This window comes from Jaculus jaculus, chromosome 11, assembly GCF_020740685.1.
Source record: "Jaculus jaculus isolate mJacJac1 chromosome 11, mJacJac1.mat.Y.cur, whole genome shotgun sequence".
Lineage (NCBI taxonomy): Eukaryota > Metazoa > Chordata > Mammalia > Rodentia > Dipodidae > Jaculus > Jaculus jaculus.
In genome coordinates this window covers 82,534,543-82,556,964 of record NC_059112.1, presented here as the reverse complement: position 1 = coordinate 82,556,964, position 22,422 = coordinate 82,534,543, and the positions used below count along the sequence as shown (strand labels likewise).

Sequence of the window (22,422 nt, the reverse complement as noted above, 5' to 3'; positions counted from 1 at the left end):
TTGGTATTCTCCCCAGAAAAGTGAGTTTTGACTTAACTTGCTCAGACACATGATTTCTACAATAGTGCCAGGGTCAAGAGCCAAGCCATGGAGCCTTCTGCCACTCTTGGGATCACTGTTGTTCAGACTAGAGAGGAAAGTACTGCCACAGAGACGCTTGTGCCTGTGAGCTCTCTGCCACAGCCCCAGGAAGTGCTCAGAATCCCTTTCTTTCTGGGCAAACCTGATCTTGAATTCTCTGTGCCAATTTTATCTCTAGGTTTTTCCCTCCAGACCAAAGAACCAACAGAAAGAAACAAAAGCAAACCAATAAACTCATGACTGATTGTATGGTATTTCAAATTCTGTTGCTGCTCTTTAATATGTAGCCTTCCCATTCATGAACATTGCATACGTCTCCAGTTATTTAGATATTGTTTATTCTTTTTCAGCACTGTTTTATATTTATCTATGTACAGGTCCTATACATATGATTTTGTTACGTGTGTTTGTGCTTATTTTTGAAGTTATTGTAAATGGTACTTTAGCATTCCTTTTCTACTTGTTCATGAAGAGCAGAAAGAAATAGAAATCAGGGCTGGAGAGATGGCTTAGTGGTTAAGTGCTTACCTATGAAGCCTAAGGACCCTGGTTCGAGGCTTGATTCCCGAGGACCCACATAAGCCAGATGCACAAGGTGGCACATACATCTGGAGTTTCTTTGCAGTGGCTGGAGGTCCTGGCACACCCATTCTCTCTTTCTCTCTCTCCCTCTTTCTCTGTCTGTTACTCTCAAACAAATAAAAAATAAAGTAAAACAACAAAAAATTTTAAAAACAGAAATCAGGGCTTGAGAGATTTCTTAGTGATTAGGGCACTTGCCTGTGAAGCCTAAAGATCCAAGTTCAATTCCCCAGTACCCACATAAGCCTGATACACAAGGTGGCACATACATCTGAAGTGTATTTGCAGTGGCTAGAGGCCCTGGTGCACCTATTCTCTCTCTCTTTTTCTTTCTCAAATAAATAAAAGATTCATTAAAAAAGAAATAGAAATCATTAGGCTTTTGTGTATTGTCTTGTGACATTGCTAAGTGCACTCAATAGAGTTAGCAAACTTTTTTTTATAGATCCCTTAGGATTTTTCTCCACATATAATTGTATGAACTATGAATAATTATGAGTTTTCTTCCTTTCAAATTAGTTTGCCTCATATTTTATTCTCTTGCCTTATTGCATTGGCTAGAATCACAGGTAAAATTTTGAAGAGGAGGTGAAGTATGGATCTCTATGCTTTTTCCCCAATATTAAGAGAAAACTATTCATTCTCATAATTATATATAGTAGTAGAGATATTTTAATAGCTGTTCTTTATTGAGCAAGTTCATTTATGTTTGTAATTTGCTGTTTTTTATTGTAAATGAGTGTTGAATTTTGTCAATTTTTTTTAAAACTTGGGGGCATTTTTGAATTGCTCCTCATTTTGTTCTTGATTTTTTTTCAACTAATGTGTTTAATTCCACTCATTGATTTTTAAACAAATCTTGCACATCTAGGTAACCTTATTTGATAATGATTATTGTCCTTTTATGAGCTGCTAGAGTTTTGATGACTTACGCTTTATGACAGTTATTCTACAGTTTTCTTATACTTTGTTTGGTTCAAGTGTCAGGATAATTTTGGCCTCATTAAGTGAGGTAGTAAGTGTTCTTTCTTAAAAGGGTTAAGTAAAATTGATCTATAAAATTGTTAGAGTATATAATTTTCCTTGAGAGAAAGTTTTAAATTATGAATTCAGTAGGGTTTGTTTGCATGTATATGTGCATTGGTGTGTGTTCATATGCATGTGCGAAGGTGCTAGTGGGGGGGGGGTGGTAAGCCAAAGGCTGATGTTGCTTGTCTTTCGCAATTGCTCTCTACCTCATTTCCCCCCATAATTCTGGCACTTGCATGGTAGGCAAGCGCTCTGCCTCTAAGCTGTATCCTCAGTCCTATTTCAGTTTTTGAGACAGGGTCTCTTACAAAATCTGGAGCTCATCCATTCAGCTAGACTAGCAAGCCAGCAAGCCCTAAGGATTCTCCTGTCTCTGCCTCCCCAGCTCTGAGAGGTTACAGGTGTTCCACATGCTTGGAATTTTGTGTGGTTGCTCAGGATCTGAACCCAGGTCCTCACGCTTATATGAAAAGCACTTTACTGACTGAGCTATCTCCCCTGCCCAGGATTCAGTGTTTCAACAGATACTTAATGAGACTGACTTTCTTCTATTTCTAGATTAGAAATGTTTTTCAAGGATTTTTTAAGATCACCACCAATACTGGTATAAAATTAATTACCATATTCTCTTATTATCCATTAAATATTATTTTAAAATGTTTTGTTTATTTATTTGTAAGTAAGAGAAAAAGAAGGAGAGAGAGAGAGAGAGAGAGAGAGGCAGATGGAGGGGTGGGTACACAAGGGCCTCCAGCCACTGCAAACGAACTCCAGATGCATGTGCCACCTTGTGTATCTCTGGCTTACATGTGTATCGGGGAATCAAACCTGAGTCGTTAGGCTTTATAGGCAATCACTTTAATTGTGAAACAATTTCTCCAGCCCCATGGATTATTATAAGCATTTTGGTGATTTCCTGTACTTCAGTCATTTTTTTGTATTATTAATTTGTGCTGCTTCTATTTTTTTTTCCCTAAGTACTTGCTAGGAGTTTGCCAGCTATAATGATTGGCTTTCCACTAGGCCAACTTTTCATTTTATCAAACTAACCTATTGGTTTTCAGTTTAATATTTCATTGAGTTCCAGTTTTATCTGTATTATTCTCTTCCTCCTCACTTGGAGTGTAATTTATTTATTTTTCTATATTTAAGATGGGAGCTCTGACCATTGATTTTGACTTTCTTCTTTATTTTTTGCATATAAGCACTTAAAAGGTAAAAATCTAAGTAGTACCTTTACTTAAAGGAACATCTTTTTATATAAATATATATTCTAAATTCTATTTATTCATTTATTTATGAGATAGAGAATGGGCATGCCAGGCCCTCTAGCCACTGCAAACAAACTCCAGACAAATTTGCCACCTTGTGCATCTGGCTTATGTGGGTTCTAGGGAGTCGAACCTGGGTCTTTAGGTTTCACAAGCATGTACCTTAACTACTAAGGCATCTCTCCAGCCAACTCAATATGGAGGGTACATCTCTGTATGGAGGGTACATCCTACCATCAATATCATCATGCAGTAATTTTTGTTACCATTTTTTAAAAAAAAATTCATGTGTTTATTTATTTGAGAGACAGAGAGAATGAGAGAGAGAGAGAAAGAGGAAGAGAAGAAAGAGGCCAGATAGAGAAAGAACGGGCACGCCAGAGCCTAAAGCTGCTGCAAATTAACTCCAGATGCATGCGCCACCTTGTGCGTCTGGCTTACCTGGGTACTTCAGCTTTGTAGACAAGCGCCTTAACTGCTGAGCCATCTCTCCAGCCCTTGTTACTATTTTCTTCTTAGTGGTACATGCAGCAGTGATGTGTCATGTGATCGCTGGTGTGCATGGTGTATTGAAACACTGCAGTATACAATTCTTTCGAACCTGGCTTGCCTACTGTTGCTTAAAGAAGACCATGCATAGTGAGCCAGTGAGTCATGGCTACTTACTCTTTGCCACGTGTCCTTTGCTAATACTTCATTTAGAGCTTGACCAGTCATTTTTTGTTTATCATTTTGCACATTATCTTCAAAATCGAACCCCCCTCCGCCAATTTTGTTTTTGTAGACTATCATGATCCTTCAAAGTAGTAGAATGTTCTGCACCTAGAGCACACAGTGCTTGTGGGTTAAATAAAAAAAAGGACCTCATTTCACAGTATACTACTAAAAGTGGCCCCAGACTGAGGCTGTCTGAAGCCTTAATGAACTTGTAAATCAAAAGCATTGTCCCTGTGTGTACGCGACTTGATGTTTCTCAGCTGGGGTGAACTCACCATGCACAGATATATTTTTCTACTTAACCCTGACTGCTTTTCAATTTTTCTTTTTGTCATTGTGGGATATTTTATTGCTGTTGTTACATTCTTCATATTATGACTATACTCTTTTTACACACATCCCAAGCATTTAATCCCACTTGCTGTTTTATGGCTGTGACATCCCCTTCAGCCACTGAAGAGTGGTGGAAAGGTGTTTTTTTTTCCCCACTTCCAAAAAATGGATTGAGGGCGAGGGCTGGAGAGATGGCTTAGTAGCTAAGGCACTTGCCTACAAAGCCAAAGGACCCAAGTTTGATTCCCCAGTACCCATGTAAGCCAGAGGCACAAGGTGGTGCATGCGTCTGGAGTTGGTTTGCAGTGGCTGAGGCTCTGGTGTGCCCATTCTCTCTCTCTCTCTCTCAAATAAAATAATTTTTTAAAATTGGATGGACAGTTTTTGTAATGCATATAATATATTTTAACATAACCCCCTCTCTTTAGCTTCTCTTGTCTTCCTCCCCTTCTATTGAACACATTCTTCTCTCTAACTAGTCCCTCTTCTATTTTGATGTCTTTTGCCCCTTCCTTCACCATCCGCAATGGGATGCTCATGGGCCCAATATGGTGCAGGTCTTGTGCTGGTGGTAATGATAGGTGCAGCGAGGTCCTCAATGCAACAGTCACTTCATGTCCAGAAGACAGCATCTCACAGTACTCCTCCCCATCCTCCTGCTCTAGCTTTCTCCTACCCCTCTTCTCCCATGTCCCTGAGCCTTGGAGAGGATGGTGTAGATGTCTCATTTAGCATTGAACATGCCACAGCCATTTATTCCTCTTCTAGTTTCCTTTGGTGTTTTCCTATTGGTTGCTGGGTGACATTTGTTCACCCATAGATGAGCTTAGACCTTGTCTCCTAGTCTAAATTATAAGGACCTACACTGTATGCAGTCCTTACTCTGTTCCTTATTGGTCTTGTCCAATATATATTTCCTTATAAATGTGGAGTTGGCTTCTGTGTGCGTACTCACGTTTATGCAGGGACACATGCGTGTGCATGCATATAGAAGCCAGAGAGCAACCTCAGGTGTCATCCTCCGAAACAGTGTCCACCTTCCTATCGGACAGGTCCACTCACTGGCGAGGCTGGACTGGTTGGCCAGCAAGCTGCAAGGCTCCTCCAATCTCACCCTTCCACCAGTGCTCACATTACTGGTATAAACCTTCATGCCCAGCATTTTCATGTGGTTGCTAGGGTTTGAATTCTGGTCCTCCCATCCAAGCACTAACCAGTCCCAACCCTGCTTAGCTTCCGAAATGAGAGGACATTGGCTGGTATGGCCGTAGACTGCATTCTGGTCCTTATGCTTGCACTTTACCTACCGAGCTATGCCCACAGTCTCTTTGAGGTCGTTTTTAATGGAATAAAATAGAGTATGCAAATGATTTCATCTAATCTCTCACTCCTACGAACCGTGTTTTATTTTTTTTCCTGTTTGTGGAGTATAGATGACCATCCTGGCACTCTAGAATTTTAAGACTTTAATCCTGACAGTTTCTTCCTGTTCTCTAGAATTCACATTTCAGCAGAGAGGTGAATGTTAATTCTGCTTGTTTTTTGCTCATTAAAGAGGAGCAACATCAGATACAGATTTTTTTTTATTTAAAAAATATTTTTTGTTTATTTTTATTTATTTGAGAGTGACAGGCCGAAAGAGAAAGACAGAGAGAATGAACACACCAGGGCCTCCAGCCACTGCAAATGAACTCCAGACACATGCACCCCTGTGCATCTGGCTAATGTGGGCCCTGGGGAATCAGACCTCGAACTGGTGTCCTTAGGCTTCACAGGCAAACGCTTAACTGTTAAGCCATTGCTTCTGCCCAAATGCAGATTTAACTCATGGTGGCTTGACCCCAAGGGAGGGTGTGAGTCTCCTGTTCTATTAGCTGAATTGTGGCTCTGTCTACTAAGGGCCTCACTCTCACATTTGCAGAATTTCATATATGAGGATGCCTTCTTCCACCCCATAGACACTACTATTGAAACTGGAGGTATGTGTGTGTACAAGTGCTTGAGTGATCCTCACATAAGAATGTTTACAACTCACCATAATAGAACATTCTTGAACACAGAGGCTTTGTCTCATTTATTGAGAAATCCAAAGTTGGGCAATACTAAGGTTGGGGAAGTAGCCTAGTGAGTTCAAGGCTCCTTAGAATGAAGGTATAATAACACCCCTCCAAGAATTATGCCCCCATACAGCACCTGTTCTAAATGTGGAAGTGGGGGCAGGGTTTTCTATCTGTGTGGTGTGGCATGTGTACATGCGTGTTTGTGCACGCACGCTTGTGTGTGCGCCTCCCATTCAGAGGAGGGCCTACCATTTTCATTATCTTTGAGAATCGTATCACAGTATCACCATAATATGCAAATGCTAACCAGACCTGAAGGGCCCTGCCTATTTTCCTAGCATGCAGAAGGCAGAGGCAGGAGATGACCATGAGCTTGAGGCCGGCCTGCATAGTGACATCCAGTCTCAGTACAAAAACAACAACAGCGATTGGGGAGATCAATATCTTAAGTGGTAAAGTGCTTGCCTTGCAAGCACAAGGGCCTGATTTGATCCCCAGAACCCACCTGGAAAAGCTTGGTGTCATGGCGTGCATGTATAATCCCAGCGCTGGGGAGGTGGAGATGCCCGGGGCTTCCGGGTTAGTCGACATGGTGAGTTCCAGGCCAGTGAGAGACCCTGTCTGAAAAACAGGGCGGTGTTTCCGAGGATGACACCCAAGGCTGTCCTCTGGCTTCCACATGCACGCACGTCTACGTGCACGTGCATATGTACACACATGAACAAGTGCATACAAACAACAACAACAACACAAATAGAATGAGCAAATATGATAGTGGAAGGCCGGCTCTGGGAGAAGGAAGGAAAGGGAGGAGAACAGCACTGAATGGACAATTAGTATCTGTGAGTGTATACGTATGTGTATAAAAGAGAGAGGGTGAGGCCCTCTTTTAATGCTGAAGATCGAACCCAGGGCCTCAGACATGCTAAGCACACACTCCATCATTGAGCTAAGCCCCCATCGCCTCATCAAGATGAGTCTTATTTTTAGTTTCATTTTGTTTTGAGTGGTATCTCATGTAGCCCAGGTAGTCCGCAAACGTGCTCTGTATCAAGGATGACTGTGAACTTTGTGATCTTTCTTTCTCTGCCTTCCCAGTTCTGGGAGTACAGATGTATGTTGCCATGCCCAACTCTGAGTTATTATTATTATTATTTTGGTATTGCTGAGCTTCCTTTCCTTATATAAAGTTGTATGTGGACTGTGGCAAAGATGACTCTATACAGACTGTCACAGCCTCTGGGCTGAACCTCCCTGGATTTCTGAGACACATCAGAACCTGACATTTTGTTTTAGCTCCTTGAAATCTTGGTTTTATGATTTCAGGTTGAGTCCAGAAATCTTCCTGAAACGCCCCGTGGTTGAAGGAAATCGCTGGAGATTGGACTGCATTCTTAAACGAAAAGCAGTATGTATTTTCACGACAAATGCTGGTAGAAGGTGTCTAATGTTTCTTGCTTCTGAAATTCTTTTTTTTTTCCCTAAAATCCTTCATATATACTTACAACTTTTTACTATAGAGTTTGACAAACAAACAAACAAAAAAGACAAAACAAAAATAAAAAAAAAAAACACCAGGATGCTACTTGTTTTCCAGTTCGTTTGGTTTTGCTTTTCCCCTCTGTTTTAAATGCAAAATATTTTAGCCTTATTCACAGCCTGGGGCATATTCACAGCTCTAATATTTGTTTGTTAGCTAGTTGTGGCCAGCTAACTTTATAGCAAAAACAAATTGTAGCACAATGTCATCATTGAATAGCAGATGATGACCTGCAATGCAGCACTTGATTTCATTGTTCTGGCTTGTAACAGGAGACCAGGCATCTGGAGAACAGTTGTGGTCAGGCTGGGGGAGCTGGAGGAGGAGAGTGTCGGGAAGGGAGCCTGTGCAGAGCTAGGGTGCTTGTTTCCAACAGGGGGCCAGTTTATGGCCATAACACATAGCATTTCCTGTACCACAGTCCCTGTAGATACTGGGTGAGCACTGAATGTCTTCTTTGTTTATAACAAGAAACTAAACAGTGCAGGTTCACTAACAACTACGTTTATACTGCCAATGAATCTTGTTTATGTAGTGGACCCTCAAGCAAATTCATTAAATTACAATAAGTCTGGATTTATTATTAATCCTGTTCTGAAACTGTCTTTATTTTATTTTATTTTTTCTATCATGAAGCATTCCAGCAGCTGTTCAGATTCTGATTATTTGGGAGCAGGCTGATTTCTCTTGCAGCCTTTCCACTCTTCGCCTATCCCTCCTTCCAGCTTTCTCTTCCACTATTCACTTTCCAATGCCCCTTCCCTGTACTATTACAGGCAGGGTGCCACAGATATCCACAGACAGAACTCCCTGCTGAGGCACAGGGAAAGAACAAAGGATCCATTTTCTTTCAGACACATCCTCTGTCAATCAATCATCATCATGTTGATGGAAAGCGTTAATTCATTCCACTCACAAAGCTGCATATTCCTGTCCTATAAACTTTACCCACATAGTCCTTCAACAGTCCAGTGCTCGCTGAGCGTCTGCCATGAGCTGTGCAGGGCCTGAGTTGCAGGGAGCAGGGTTCTAGTCCTGCCCAGGGAGGTTCTCACTGAAGGACTCATGACCTTACAAGTATTGTCCTGTCCGTCAAATGAGCTGTACCTTTCCCCATGTTTTTCTCTCTGAGATGACACCTTTTCTGAGTGCCACACTCGCTATTTTAGGCTTCAGTCCGCATGTGGTTGTTGAAAGCCCACCACGTGCTGGAACTTGGCTGACCATACGTGGACAGACATAAATGAAAGCTGCGATCCCCGAGCTGAGGGCAGTTAGGGATCCACAGCCCTATCAGTCGAGTACAGAATAACCAGACTTGAAGGCAGGAGGGAGACCATTGGCCAGGCCTCACAGGGAGCACCCCAACCCCACAACATGAGGATTATGGGACATGGAGAGCAGGCAACCCTTTCTCATAAGGAAGAAATATTCAGATGTAGTAAATATTGGGGAAATAAGAATACCCTTAGAGGTCAAGGTAAGGTGATAAGGTTGGCTGGGCTCCCACTAGGACTGTTAGTTACAGCTAGGATGTGGGGCCTAGGGAGCCATGCCAGTAGTAGAGGGTTTTTTTTTGGCGGGGGGGGGGGGTGACCAGCCAGGAGATTCTGTGGAGGTGTTCAGGGAAGGACGGGAGGTTCCGTTGAAGTGGTGTGTTGCAAGCTGAATGTGGTGGTGAGAGAGAGGGTAGAGAACTTACATTCAGATAGCTAAAATCTTCCTCCCTCCTCCTCATTAACCCTCCTTCATAACTCTGCTCTCCATCATATCCCCTCCCTCTCTCCATTAGTCTCTCTTTTAATTTGATGTCATCATCTTTGTCTCCTATTATGAGGGTCTTGTGTAGGTTCTGCTAGGCACTGTGAGGTCATGGATATCAAGGCCAATTTCTGTCCAGACAGTTGCATGTAAGGAGTGGTACCCTTCCTTTAGCTCTTATAATCTTTTAGCCACCTCTTCCACAATGGACCCTGAGCCTTGGAGGGTGTGAGATATTTCAGTGCTGGACAGTCCTCTGTCCCTTCTTCTCAGCACTCTGTTGCCTTTGGGGGCATCCCAGTGGCCACCGCCATCTGAAAAGAGAAGCTTCTCTAACCAGAAGTGAGAGTAGCATTAATATATTATTATGAACATTAAGTGTAGGGCAATTTGGTGAGAGTAATATATGCATTTATCCAGACAAGAGTAGGCTTTATACCCCTAAGGCTCATGACCTCCCCTGCCATAGGCTTTTGATTAGGTTTTTTAAGTACCAGGCCTGAATTTCCTCCCATAGAGCAGACCTTCTGTCCAATTAGAGAGCAGTTGGTTTCCCCCAGAGCAGACATGCCAGTATTTCACTCATTCAGTCATTTGGCCTGTCTGACCAAACTGGAGGCTACCAGTGACCACTATTTTCATTGCAGCTGACTTCTGTCATCATAAGGCTGAATACAGTGCAGCTTTTTCCAGTTTTCAGTTGGCTGGGCTACAGGGAGAAGGTTTTCTGTTCACCACCAACTTGATTTCTCAGTGACTTTGCCTCTCAGGCATGTGAAATCTTCAATAATAGGGTCTTACCATTCTTTCTCATGGGAAACCAAGGGCCTTGGCAATAGCCTACAATGTTTTGGAGGCAACAGGGACCTCCCTGGCCAACAACTACTGGAAGGTATCCCTTCTCTGGCACTGAAAATTTTCTGGTAACCATCTATGGCTTCTGGATGTGCCATTATTCAAAAAAGTAGGTTTTTCATATGCCTTCCCTTCCTTCCTCTCCTTTATTCCTCTTTTTTCTTCTGTTCCTTTCCCTCTTTCTTGCCTTTCCCTCATCCTTTCTGTCCCTCCCTCACACATTCCCTCCCTGTTTCCTCCCTCCTTTCTCTACATGGGATGGACCCCAGCATACTAGGCAAGTGGGCTGTCCCTGAGCTATATCCCCAGCCCTGGAAAGCTACATTTTAGATGTAGAAATGTGAGGGGTCATTGAGACCCCCTATGGAAACTCAAGAAAGGAAAGGTAGCACATGCCCACCGAGGCTCAGAGGTAGACCCTTTGAGGCTGGAACCCCATCCACTTCCTGCCCCTGACATGTTCATGGCTGCCCTCCGTGTGCCTGTCTGGTTGCATGTAGTCAATGGTGAGGCTTCTTTTTGCTTTTATGACTCTGAACCTCAGTGAAGACCTGGTGAACACCGTACTCTGGCTTCATAGCAGTATTGTGATTCCAGTTCATCCATTCTCAGAGGCTTATAGTCTTTAAATTATGGACTATGGTTTTCTAATTTCCTGAGGAAATAGCAATAGTATGAAAGATTAATGACTTGGTGGCACATTTAGTGGAATGCTCCCCCTTCCCCTCTGTGTATCTATTTGTACTGTGGTCATAAATTTTTTAACACTCACATCATTCCAATCTAGCATTTCATATGCATATAAACACTGTTTTGCATAAATAATTTAGCTTCTGAAAGCCACATGCTAGCTTCACAAAGAATGGGTTTGAAACTTAATGTTTATTTTTGCATTAATGGGTCCCAGAGGTCCACAGGTTTGATTAAAATGAATATTTGTTTCTTCAATCTGATTGTATAGATGTTTTTAGAGGAATTAAAAAGTATCTCTGCCTCAAAGCTAACAAGTAGCTAAGAGCTTTTACAATAGCAGTTTGTTAGGAAAAAATATAATAATTTGTTTCTTTAGTAACTACAAAGCTGATATCTTCCCCTTTCTTTGTCTCTTATTTGTTATTATTATTGAGAAACGTTGCACAAAGGCCATTCAAGGGAAATCTTTCTTTCCTCCATTAATATTGCTAGTTCTCTTCTCTAATTAAAAAGTTCACACACACACACACACACACACACACACACACAAATATATATATAAATTATAGTCATGTAAAATTTAGGACCCATATATGAATGAAAGCATGTGAGCCTGACTTATTTTGCGTAATATAATTATCTTCAGTTGCATCCCTTTTCCTGCACCGAGCATAATTTTGTTCCTTTTGTGGCTGAACAAAACTCTGCTATGTACATGTGGCACATTTTCTTTATCCACCCATCTGTTGCTGGTCACCTCTGTGGATTCTATGACTTCACTCTTGTGATTAGTGTTACAATATACGTAGATATGCAAGAATCTCTGTGATATGTTGATTTAGCGTCCTTTGGGTATACACCCAGGAGTGGTGTAGCTGGGTCATATGGTAATTCTCCTTTACATTTTCGGAAGAACCTTCATGCTGATTTCTAGTGGCTGGACTAATTTGCATTCCCATGGCAAGAAATAAGAACTTTTCTTCCTTTCCCTGGAGCTTCCCCAGCATTTGTTATTTGTTTTCTTCATGATAGTCTTTCTAGCTGGGGTGAAATGGAATCTCAGTGTTGTTTTAATGTGTGTTTTCCTATTAGCTAAAGATGCTGAAATTTTTTTTTTGTCTGTTTCTTGGCAATTTGTGCTTCATCTTTTGAAGACTGTTCCTTTTATCAGCTCATTTATTGATTGGATAACTAGATTTTTGATATTTAGTTTTGTATGTTTGAGATATTAATCCTCTGTCAGTGTAGCTAGCACAGATTTTCTCCTGTTCTATAAGCTGTCTCTCCCCTGAATGTTTTCTTTCCTATGCAGAAGTTCTCTGACATCATGGGATCCCATTTGCCAATCCCTAGTTTTATTTCCTGAGCTAATGGGGTCCTTTTCATAAAGTCCTTGCCTGTGCCTATATCATGAAGTATATTCTTTATGTTTTTTTTTCTAACAGTTGCAGACTTTAAAGTGTTACATTAAGATCTTTTTGCACAGGGTGAGAGATAGGAATCTAGATAGATCCATTCTTCTACATGTGGATATTCAGTTTTCCCAATACCATTTTATGAGGAGGCTGTCTTTTCTTCAATTTATATTTTTGGTACCCTTATAAAGAATCAGGGGCCTGTAGCTGTCTGGGCTCATTTCTGAATTCTCTTCTATTTCATTGATCGCTGCGTCTGGTTCTGTGCTGGTTGCTATGTCATTTCTCTTCCCATGGCTCCGAAGTATAACTTGGAATCCGGTATAGTGATGCCTCTAATACTGTTCCTTTTTCTTCAGGATTGTTTTGGCTCTTCAGTATCTTTTGTGCTTATATGAGTTTTAAGAACTTTTTTAGTGCTGGAGACATGGCTTAGAGGTTAAGGTGCTTGTCTGCGAAGCCTAGGGAACCAGGTTTGATTCCCTAGTACCCACATAAGTCAGATGCACAAGATGGCTCCTGAGTCTGGAGTTCTTTTGTGGTGACTGGAGGCCCTGGCATGCCCATTCTCATTCATTTGCTCTCTCTCACTCTTTCTCTCTCTGTATAAATAAAAAAAAGACTTTTTTTTTTTTTTTCTGTGAAAACTGACACTGAAATTGTGATGTGGTTTGCATAGAATCTGAAGATTGTATTTGGTAGTATAGTCATTTTCATAGTATTAATTCTGTCAGTCTATGAGCACAGGAGGTCTTTATATCTTCTAGCATCTTCTTCAGTTTCTTTTATTTATTTATTTTTAAATATTGTTTTAAAATGTTCACTGTAGGAGTTTTTCCCTTCTTTGGTTAGATTTATTCTGAGATTATCTTTTTGAAAGCTCTTGTGAATGGGATTGCTTTCCTGATATTTGATCTCAGTGTGTTCATTATTAGCATGTAGGAAGGTGCTTCAAAATGCACTTTTTAAATTACAAAATTAGCATAAGTCATCTTTTGTAAATTTGGCTTTCATTTTCCAAAATATTTCCTACATTTTTATGAGCCTCCACTTTATACCAAAGCAAATACCTTTGTTCTTGACAATAACTTTCCTTTGTCATTTATAAAGCTTAACATAGTGTTGTAATACTATGATAAAGCAAAGAAACTACTGCTTTATTATCACAGGAATCTTGCCACTAATTAACTATTTATTATAGCTGTATGTGTAAGTAAATAATCCCAAACCCCATTATATTTAATGACTTCCTTATTAGTCATTTGTAGTTAAGATAAAAAAGGCTTAGAGTTTCTACTGTATTTCCTTGAGAATAAGTTAATGAGGAAAGACATAGTGTGGGAGAAAGTGTCAGGCATTAATAAATGAAGGGTAATGATATAATCGATTAGTGCTAACCTCTCTCTGTCCTCTATTGTTTCAAAAATCCATTAGTTATGCAGGTAAATGGAAGACTTCAGGATTCCAGCCAAGTTCCCAATTTGCAACTACTGCCCTTCATCAGTAATGATGTCATATGCCCTGAAAGTGGAATTTTATCCACTAGAAACAAATGAACCTGATGAGAGATGTCAGGTATAATGTTACATAATTTAGGTTGAAATTTAGAGTCTTAAACTTTATATTATATCCTTTTATATTTTATTTATTTATTTAAGAGAGAGAGAGAGAACGAGAGAATGGGTGTGTCGAGGCCTCTAGCCACTGGCAAAAGTAACTCCGGACACATGTGCCACCTGCATCTGGCATATGTGGGTACTGGGAAATTGAACCCAGTTCCTTAGGCTTTGAAGGCAAATACCTCAACCACTAAGCCATCACTCCAGCCCCCTATAATATATATTTTTAAACATTTTATTTATTTATTTTAAAGAGAGAGAGAGAGAGAAAGAGAATGAGCACACAAGAGCTTCGAGCCACTGCAAAGAAACTCTAGATACATGTGCCACCATGTGCATCTGGCTTATGTGGGTACTGGGGAATTGAACCTAGGTCCTTGGGCTTTGCAGGCAAGCACCTCAACTGCTAAGCTATCTCTCCAGCTCTATATCATGTTTCTTAATCTAGGGTTTTATTAATTTATGAGAGAGAGAATGATGGGAATTCTAGGGCCTCTTACTACTGCAAACAAACTCCAGACCCATGTCCCATTTTGTGCATCTCACTTTATGTGGGTACTGGGGAATCGGATCCAGATGGCAGGATGTGAAAGAAGCAAGTGCATTTAACCACCGAACCATCTTCCCAGCCCCTTTATATTATATATCTCCAATGAGGGACTTTCTTGGATAGCCATTTTTCAGTGCTGATTCCTAAAAATGCTTAATGGAAAAATAGGTTTGAATGGTAGAGGAGAAAAATAAAATCATCACATTTTTCTTTAGAACCCTTGAGACACTGATGAATTACAGATCATTCACTGGCAAGACCACCAGAAATTTATGTGTTCACTGTGGAGTGTGTGTGTGTGTGTGTGTGTGTGTGTGTGTGTGTGTGCGTGTGCGTGTATGAGTGCAGGCATGCGCAGGCCACAGCATGCATGTTGAGATCAGAGGACAATTTTCAGGTGTCGTTCCTTGCGTTCCGCCCCATTTGAAGACAGGTCTTTTATTGCTCACTGCTCTGTTTTCCATACTAGCTGGCCAGTGAGCTTCCAGTGGGTTCTCCTGTCTCTGCTTTCCCTCTCACTGAAGAGGGATGGGATTAAAGATGCCTGCCAGTGCCCAGATTTTACATGGGTTCTGGGTATCCAAACTCTAATACTGACGCATACACAGCAAACACTTTATCCACTGTACAATCCCCCAGCTCCCTCCTCTTTTTTCGTTCAGTCAGGTTATAATGTAGGCCACGTTGGCCTTAAGCTCACTATATAGTCTAGAATGATCTTGAACTTCTTTCTGGTCCTCCTGTCTCTACCTCCCAAGGGCCAAGATTATAGTAGTGTGCTACCATGCTTGTTTTTTTTTTTAAATATGTTCTTTTCCCATATTTTCATATCCTTACTTTTGTGCTCAAATCTACACTTACATATTTGACTACAATCCTAGTTGAATAATTTTCACATCATGTGTGAGTTCCAAAGAGCAGATGGTAACTGAAGAAATGGAATGACATATATAGTCATTTTACTTATCTTTTTTTTTTCAGAATAAAGGTGATTCTTTTTCTGTACTCAAATCTCCTTTAATATACTCTATACTCTAGCATATAAATTTTGTGTGTCTCTCCAAAAAGGGCCAACACATATCAGGCATTAGGAACGTCACTTCTGGTGAAATGATGTGGAATTTAGGGGCCCAAACATGCTTCTTGGTACTGACAGAGCAACACCAGGAACTGTATGTTTGTTCCATGGTTTTATATCCTGTGATCTGCTACCTAAAATGTAACTCATATTACTTTAAATTGTATAGCTTTGCAAAAAGATCTATTCTTATTCTAGATGGTTCAAGCCTGTAAAACTTATTAAGTTTTTAATTCAGATTTTCAATGTAAACAATGACTAATTGTCATAAAGTATTCATTTAAATTTTAACTAGATGATTTTTTTTGTCATTATAGCTTATTAGATAGCTGCATCTCTAATACAATTGGAAACATTACAGAAATATACTTGGTATTGACCTCTGTGATATTAAAATGCTTAGGTATAATTTATTTATCTATTTCTCTCTGTGTGTGTGTATGTGTGTGTGTGTGTGTGTGTGGTATGTTTGGTGTGCAGTTCATTTTGGGTGTATGGTGTGTATGTATAAGATATGTATGTGTGTGGGAAAACGTGCATATTTCGTGAACATGTATGTGGAGGCCAGAGGAGAATTTAGGTGTCCTCCTGCACTGCCCTTTGGTATAGTTTTCTTGAGACAGAGGCTCTTCTGCACCTGGAGCTGTCATTTTCAGTCAGGTTGGCTAACTGATGAGCCCCAGTACCTCTCTGTCCTCACAGGACTGGGGTTACAGGGGTGTGCGGCCATGTCTGACTTTTCCTAGATTTAATTTAGATGCATGATCCAGTATGCATGTAATATTCTTCACAATGCTTTCAGAGCAAAAGCAGTCCTCAAAGTGTGGATGGGGATAAACAGAGTTTTCTGAAGGGAAGAGATTATTTTCTATTTTGAATATGGTGTGGACAGGTAGGGGAAGCCAGAGTTAGACAATGGATGTTTTCTGCAATCCCTCTCCACCTTATTTATTAAGACAGCCCCTCTCATTTGACTAAGAGACAATGTCATTTTAAAATATTTTTATTTTTATTCATTTACAAGAGAGAGAAAGAGAGATAGGCAGGGAGAAAGAGAGAGAAAATGGGTATGCCAGTGCAACCAGGTGCTGCAGATCTGTGCGCCCTCTTTGGCATCTGCCTTAATGTGGGTCCTGGGGAATCAAACCTGGCTCCTTTGTCTTTGCAGGCAAGCACCTTAACCTGTAAGCCATCTCTCCAGCCCTACAATGCCTTCTTGATGCTTCATATTAGTACTGTGATTTTACAGCTTGTGAGAGCTCACCAAGCACTTTGGATTTAATTTGATACTTAAATGTATTACATCAGCCTTGTCTGTTTTCATTTAACTCCACAGTTTAGGGAAGGAGTAGCGTTAATTGGTGTGTCCATGTTAGGACAAGTTTCTGCTGAAACTTGAGGACCTTTGAATGCTAGACAAGCTCTTTCACTAGTGAAATAGAAAGACCAATTGAATTGTAAATTAAGAGGATGAACCAACACATTCATTTTTGAAGAAATACTTTCTCCACTTAACTTTTTCTTTCAGGGAAGAAAAATTCTATGAAAACTATGCCCAGAAATGCTTAAAGGATATTAAACATAAGTTATCACATCAAAATTTCTCGTCACTGCTGCTTCAAGTAATTAAGGCTTAGTGTCAAGAAAAGTAAAAGAAAACCTACTTCTGTCATGTGATCAGGTCAAAATTTTTCTCAATGACAAGTGTTTGAGGGTATAAAAATGGCAATAATGTTGGACATTTTCAGTAGCAGCAGTTACAATTTCAGTATTCTGTCTCAGTCAGTCCTTGTACTCTCTTGATGAATGTTGCAAGAATGAAAGGGAGAAATTTTTTGTGTTCTTTGATTCTCTTTCTTTGTCTGATCTTTCTCTTTTTCTCTCTTTCTCTTTCTTTCTGAGACAAGGTGGCCCTAAAGTCACTATATAATCTAATATGACCTTGAACCCCTGATTTATTTGCTTCCATCTCGAAGTGCTGTCTGGATCTTTATTATTATTATTTTTTGCTGTTATGTCTTGATATACTTTTGTTTTACCTCATTATATTGCTTTTTCATTAAATATTTTATTATGCCAGTTTATAGAAGAAAGAGAATCTGACACAAACAAAGGAGGAAGACAAGGAAACCCGTATCCCGGGGGACTCTCATGCTCTGTGTTTTCTCTTGCGACAGCAACAGGGCGTGCGCATCTTTATCATGCTCTACAAGGAAGTGGAGCTTGCCCTGGGCATCAATAGTGAGTACAGCAAGAGGACTTTGATGCGGCTGCACCCCAACATTAAGGTACGTGTGTTCATCTCAGAGACCAATGCCTATTATTCCATAGGCTACTTGGGGTGTATTTTCTCTTTGACAGCCATAATCTAAAGACTTCCCTAATGTTTATTGTGACTAAAAACCAGTGAGTCTTCAAACATAAACAAAATATACTTTCTTCTTGTTTTATTTATTTATTTTCAAGAGTGAGCAAGAGAGAAAGAAGGAGAGAGAGAGAGAGAGAAAGGATGCACTAGAGCCTCCAGCTGCTGCAAACAAACCCCAGACACATGTGCTGTCTTGTGCATTTGGCTTACATGGGTCCTGGGAATTGAACTAGTCCTTTGCTTTGTAGACAAGCACCTTAACTGCTAAGCCATCTCCCCAACCCCTCTTCTTGCTTTTTAAAAAAAATCCTTTACTCAAAGTAAAGTGCTTCATTAGTGTTCTCATACATACTTTGGTGGCGTTGTTCCATTTCCACCACTCCCTCTCCTGTCTTCCTGCCCCTTCACTTTTCTTGTTCACTCAGTAACCATTATTTTCCTTTTATGCCATATTATTCTGTTGTTTTCTTTATTCTCTCCTTCTCTTTAAACTTTTTTGTTCTCTTTCTAGTTTCGTGACCTATACATACACTCCTGAACATATACACACATATATTAAAATTAAAATCTAGGGATTCTCTCTCTCTCCCTCTATCTGTCTTTCTCCCTGTGTCTATCGCTCTCAAATAAATAATAAAAAATGAACAAAAAATATTTTAAAAAATTAAAATCTAGTATCTATATATGAGGAAAATATGGCATTTATCTTTCTGAGGCTAGGTTACTTCACTTAATACAATAATTATCAGCTCCACACATTTCCCTGATAATGTCATGATTTGATGTTTTATGGCTAAACACACACACACACACAACCCATTACACATTCTACACACACATGCACACAATTTGTTTTAAAGCAAGAGACCACATGTGCTCATGCACAGGAGACAGAATATATGTGACATGAAAATAGAACAAGGGGCTATTTGATGGGAGAAAGGAGCGGTCTAACTGGCCCATAGCCTCAGGTATTTTTGATTAAGCCTCCTACTTAGTCTCTAGCAGGCAAAGCCCTGTTGGAGAAGGTGTGTCCCTGGGGGCTGGATGTTGAGTCCAGCCCTAGCTGTATATTGAGAGTCAGCTCATGTCTTCTTCTGCTGGTTGCTGTCTCTCTGCTAAGGATGAAGTGAGCCAACTTCTTCCGCCATGATGAAGCTTAATCTGGAATCTGTAAGCCTGAAATGAACCCTTTCCTCCCCATAAGCAGCTTCTAGTTGGGTGTTTGTCCCAGCAACAAAAAAATAAAACTGTAACAGAAGGAGACCAGCAAGAGGAGATGAGGGATAAAGACATTATTAATAACAAAGAATACTCTCATATGCATAAAAATGTCATAATGATGTCTATTACTGTATATAATTTATATGCTAACTTAAAATATAAACTTAAGACAGCAAGAAAAGGAGAATCACAAGAATTTTTCCTTAGAGACAAATGAAAATAAAACAACATATCAATACTTAAGGGACACAGCAAAAGCAGCATAAAGGGAATATGTGTAGCTATGAGTGGCCAACTGGAAAATAAGTAAATGTATCGAAGAAGGAGCATGACGGTGGGGACAGAAGAAGGTGCTGGAAGGGGATTATGATCGAGGTACATTGTGTATATGGATGTTCTCAATAAAAAATGTTTTCTAAAAAACAGAATGAAGGTCTCAAAGAACATTTTAACTTTACAACCGAATCATCTGGACAAAGAAGAAGGAGATAACCTGAAAGCTAGCAGACATAGAGGACTGGAGATACATGAAAGAGAGAGAAAAAAAGAATAATACAGCAAACCCAGTGAAACCCAAAGTTGAATCTTTGGAAAAAGTCAAAAAAACTGAGAACTCTACTTAGTTCATCTAAGAAAAAAAGAAAATAAGATTCTAGTTACTAAAATCAGAAATGAAAGCAGGGTCTTAATTACAAATTCTACAGACATTTTTTTAAAAGGGATTCTGAGAGGGTACTATGACTGATTTTTATATAAACAAGTTGTATATTCAAGATGGAATGGACAAAATATTCCAAATCTAACCCAGGGGGAAAAATATCTGAAATCTACTAGACTTATAACTTAAGGATTCCAGGTCATCCTGAACTAGAGTGAGACCCGGCATCCAAGAAATAATTATAATACTAAGGTGAAATAGCAGTATTTCACCTTGGTAGCTATCAGAATATCAATTGAATTTGTTAAACACCACTCCAGGGATAGAAGTTGGTTAAATATTTCTAGAGGGTTATTTTTTTTTAATGCCAAGCATAACACCTCAGTTCCTTGAGCTGGCTTTAATGACAGTAAATTGTGACTTGCCAAAAATATGATATTTGGTCTGGAGACTAAAAATGAAGATGGGAACCAGGTACGGTGGTCCACACTTGTAATCCCAAGCCTTTAAGGAGTTGAGATAGAAGTTCAAGGCCTACCTGAGTACTATAATGAGAGTCCATCTAAAAAAAAAATGTAGGTGGAAATTTTTATCCGATGATACTAAGTATAAAATTAGAAGTTTGAGTGACTCTCTGGGACTGGGAGGTAGCTCAGAACGTAAGAGTGCTTGCTGCCCAGAGTTTGATTCCCCAGAACCCCCGTAGAACTTATCTTCTTGTAGCTTTGACAAATCACCCAACCAGAAGCATCTTAGAGAAGGAAGAGGATAATTTCAGGCCTCTCATTGCAGGAGGAAGTTTCATCATGGCTGGGAAAGCATGACAGAGCAGGAACCTGTCACATATTTGAGTGGAAGTAGTTTAAGTACGAGGCTGGGAGCTTGACTAATAAACCTTAAGGTCCTCCCCAATGACACACCTCCTTCAAGAAGGCTCCACCTCCCAAATTACCACCAGCTGGGGAGTACTGGGTTTAATCACACGTGAGGCAATAGTGCACATTTCACATTCAAACTACCACAGCCCCCACTGACAGCTGGGCATGGCAACGTGTGCATGTGACCCCAGTCTTGTGGGGAGTGGGAATGAGAATTACCAGGGCTCTGTGGTCAATCAGTCTGTCCAAAAGTGATAACTCTGGGCTTGGTGAGAGGCTGTGTCAAGAAAACATGTAGGTGAGCGATCAAGAAGGACATACACCCAACATTATCCTCTAGCTGCCATATGCGTGTTCACATGTGTGCGCACCTATACACCCACCACACCACACGTAAACCACACCAACCCACACACACTACACACACAAACACACGGGAGCAAAGCAGGGGTGCTTTGAGGAGTTTCTTTTGTGTATCTAGAACATATATTGGTCGTCTAAAAATTTTTAAGTGCTTTTTAGGGAGGAAATAGACCTGCATTATTCTGGCATGAAAGACATTTATAAGAGCAGGTTTCATGTGGGCTTCTCTTCTCTGAAGGTGATGAGGCACCCGGACCATGTATCTTCCAGCGTCTATCTATGGGCTCATCATGAGAAACTTGTTATTATTGACCAATCTGTGGCCTTTGTGGGCGGGATTGACCTGGCCTATGGAAGGTGGGATGACAATGAGCACAGACTCACCGATGTGGGCAGCGTGAAGCGGATCACCTCGGGTCCCTCTCTGGGTTCTCTCACAGTAAGTACATGTCACTTTTGTGGAGCTGAAGAAATGGACGGCCTTGTCTGAGTACATATTAGTGGTATGGCTGTCCCATTGACTCAGAGGTGGGGCTTCCTCACAGGGCCCAAGAACACTGAGTCAAACAGCAGACACACTGGCTTTCCTCTTCCCCCCTCACCACCCAGCTAGCATGGAGCCCAGCCTCTCTCACCTTCAGTTTCTTCTGTTATAAGAAGAGAGAAAATCGGGCTGGAGAGATGGCTTAGCGGTTAAGGCACATGCCTGTGAAGCCTAAGGACCCAGGCTTGATTCCAGGTCCCAGGTAAGTCAGATGAACATGGTGGTGCATGTGTCTAGAATTAGTTAGCAGTTGCTAGAGGCCCTGGCGTACCCATTCTCACTCTCTATCCCTCCCTCTCTCTGTCTCTAATAAATAAATAAAAATAAATCTTTTAAAAAAGGAAGAGAAGATTCTACCCAATGTGAGAGTAGCATTAATATAAGGGTATAAATATTAAGAGAAGTGCTTACTGGGAAGTTTGGTAAGCATAGTACATACACAAGCCCATCATAAGAGGAGGAAAAGATCATGACATCAAAGTAAAAGACTGATTGAGATGTGGAGGGGATATGATGGAGAATGGAATTTCAAAGGGGAAAGTGGGTGGGAAGGGAGAGTATTACCATGGGATATTTTTGTAATTATGGAAAATGTAAATAAAAATTGAGACAAGATTTTTTAAAAAAGGAAGAGAGAAAATGATTTTACACGTGGCTCCTTCGTTTTCCATTTAAATTAAGGATTTATTTTCAATTTGGGAAAAACATAAAATTATGTGTCCATCACAATGCATGTTAAGTAACAATAAAAAGCCTTAGTAAAAGTAGTTGGTGGAGCTGAGGTGTAGCTTTGTAACAGGACA

General features: G+C 40.4%; 1 protein-coding gene across 5 annotated transcripts in view; it reads left to right on the top strand.

The window, feature by feature from the left end:
• Positions 1 to 22,422, top strand: part of Pld1 (phospholipase D1) — a 224,524-nt gene that overhangs the window by 115,939 nt on the left and 86,163 nt on the right. For all 5 annotated transcript variants that reach the window (XM_045161639.1, XM_045161640.1, XM_045161642.1 and 2 more), the window contains exons 12-14: positions 7,400 to 7,481; positions 17,762 to 17,872; positions 21,314 to 21,514. In XM_045161639.1, the coding sequence (XP_045017574.1) occupies positions 7,400 to 7,481; positions 17,762 to 17,872; positions 21,314 to 21,514 (394 nt within the window). The remainder of the gene's footprint in view (positions 1 to 7,399; positions 7,482 to 17,761; positions 17,873 to 21,313; positions 21,515 to 22,422) is intronic.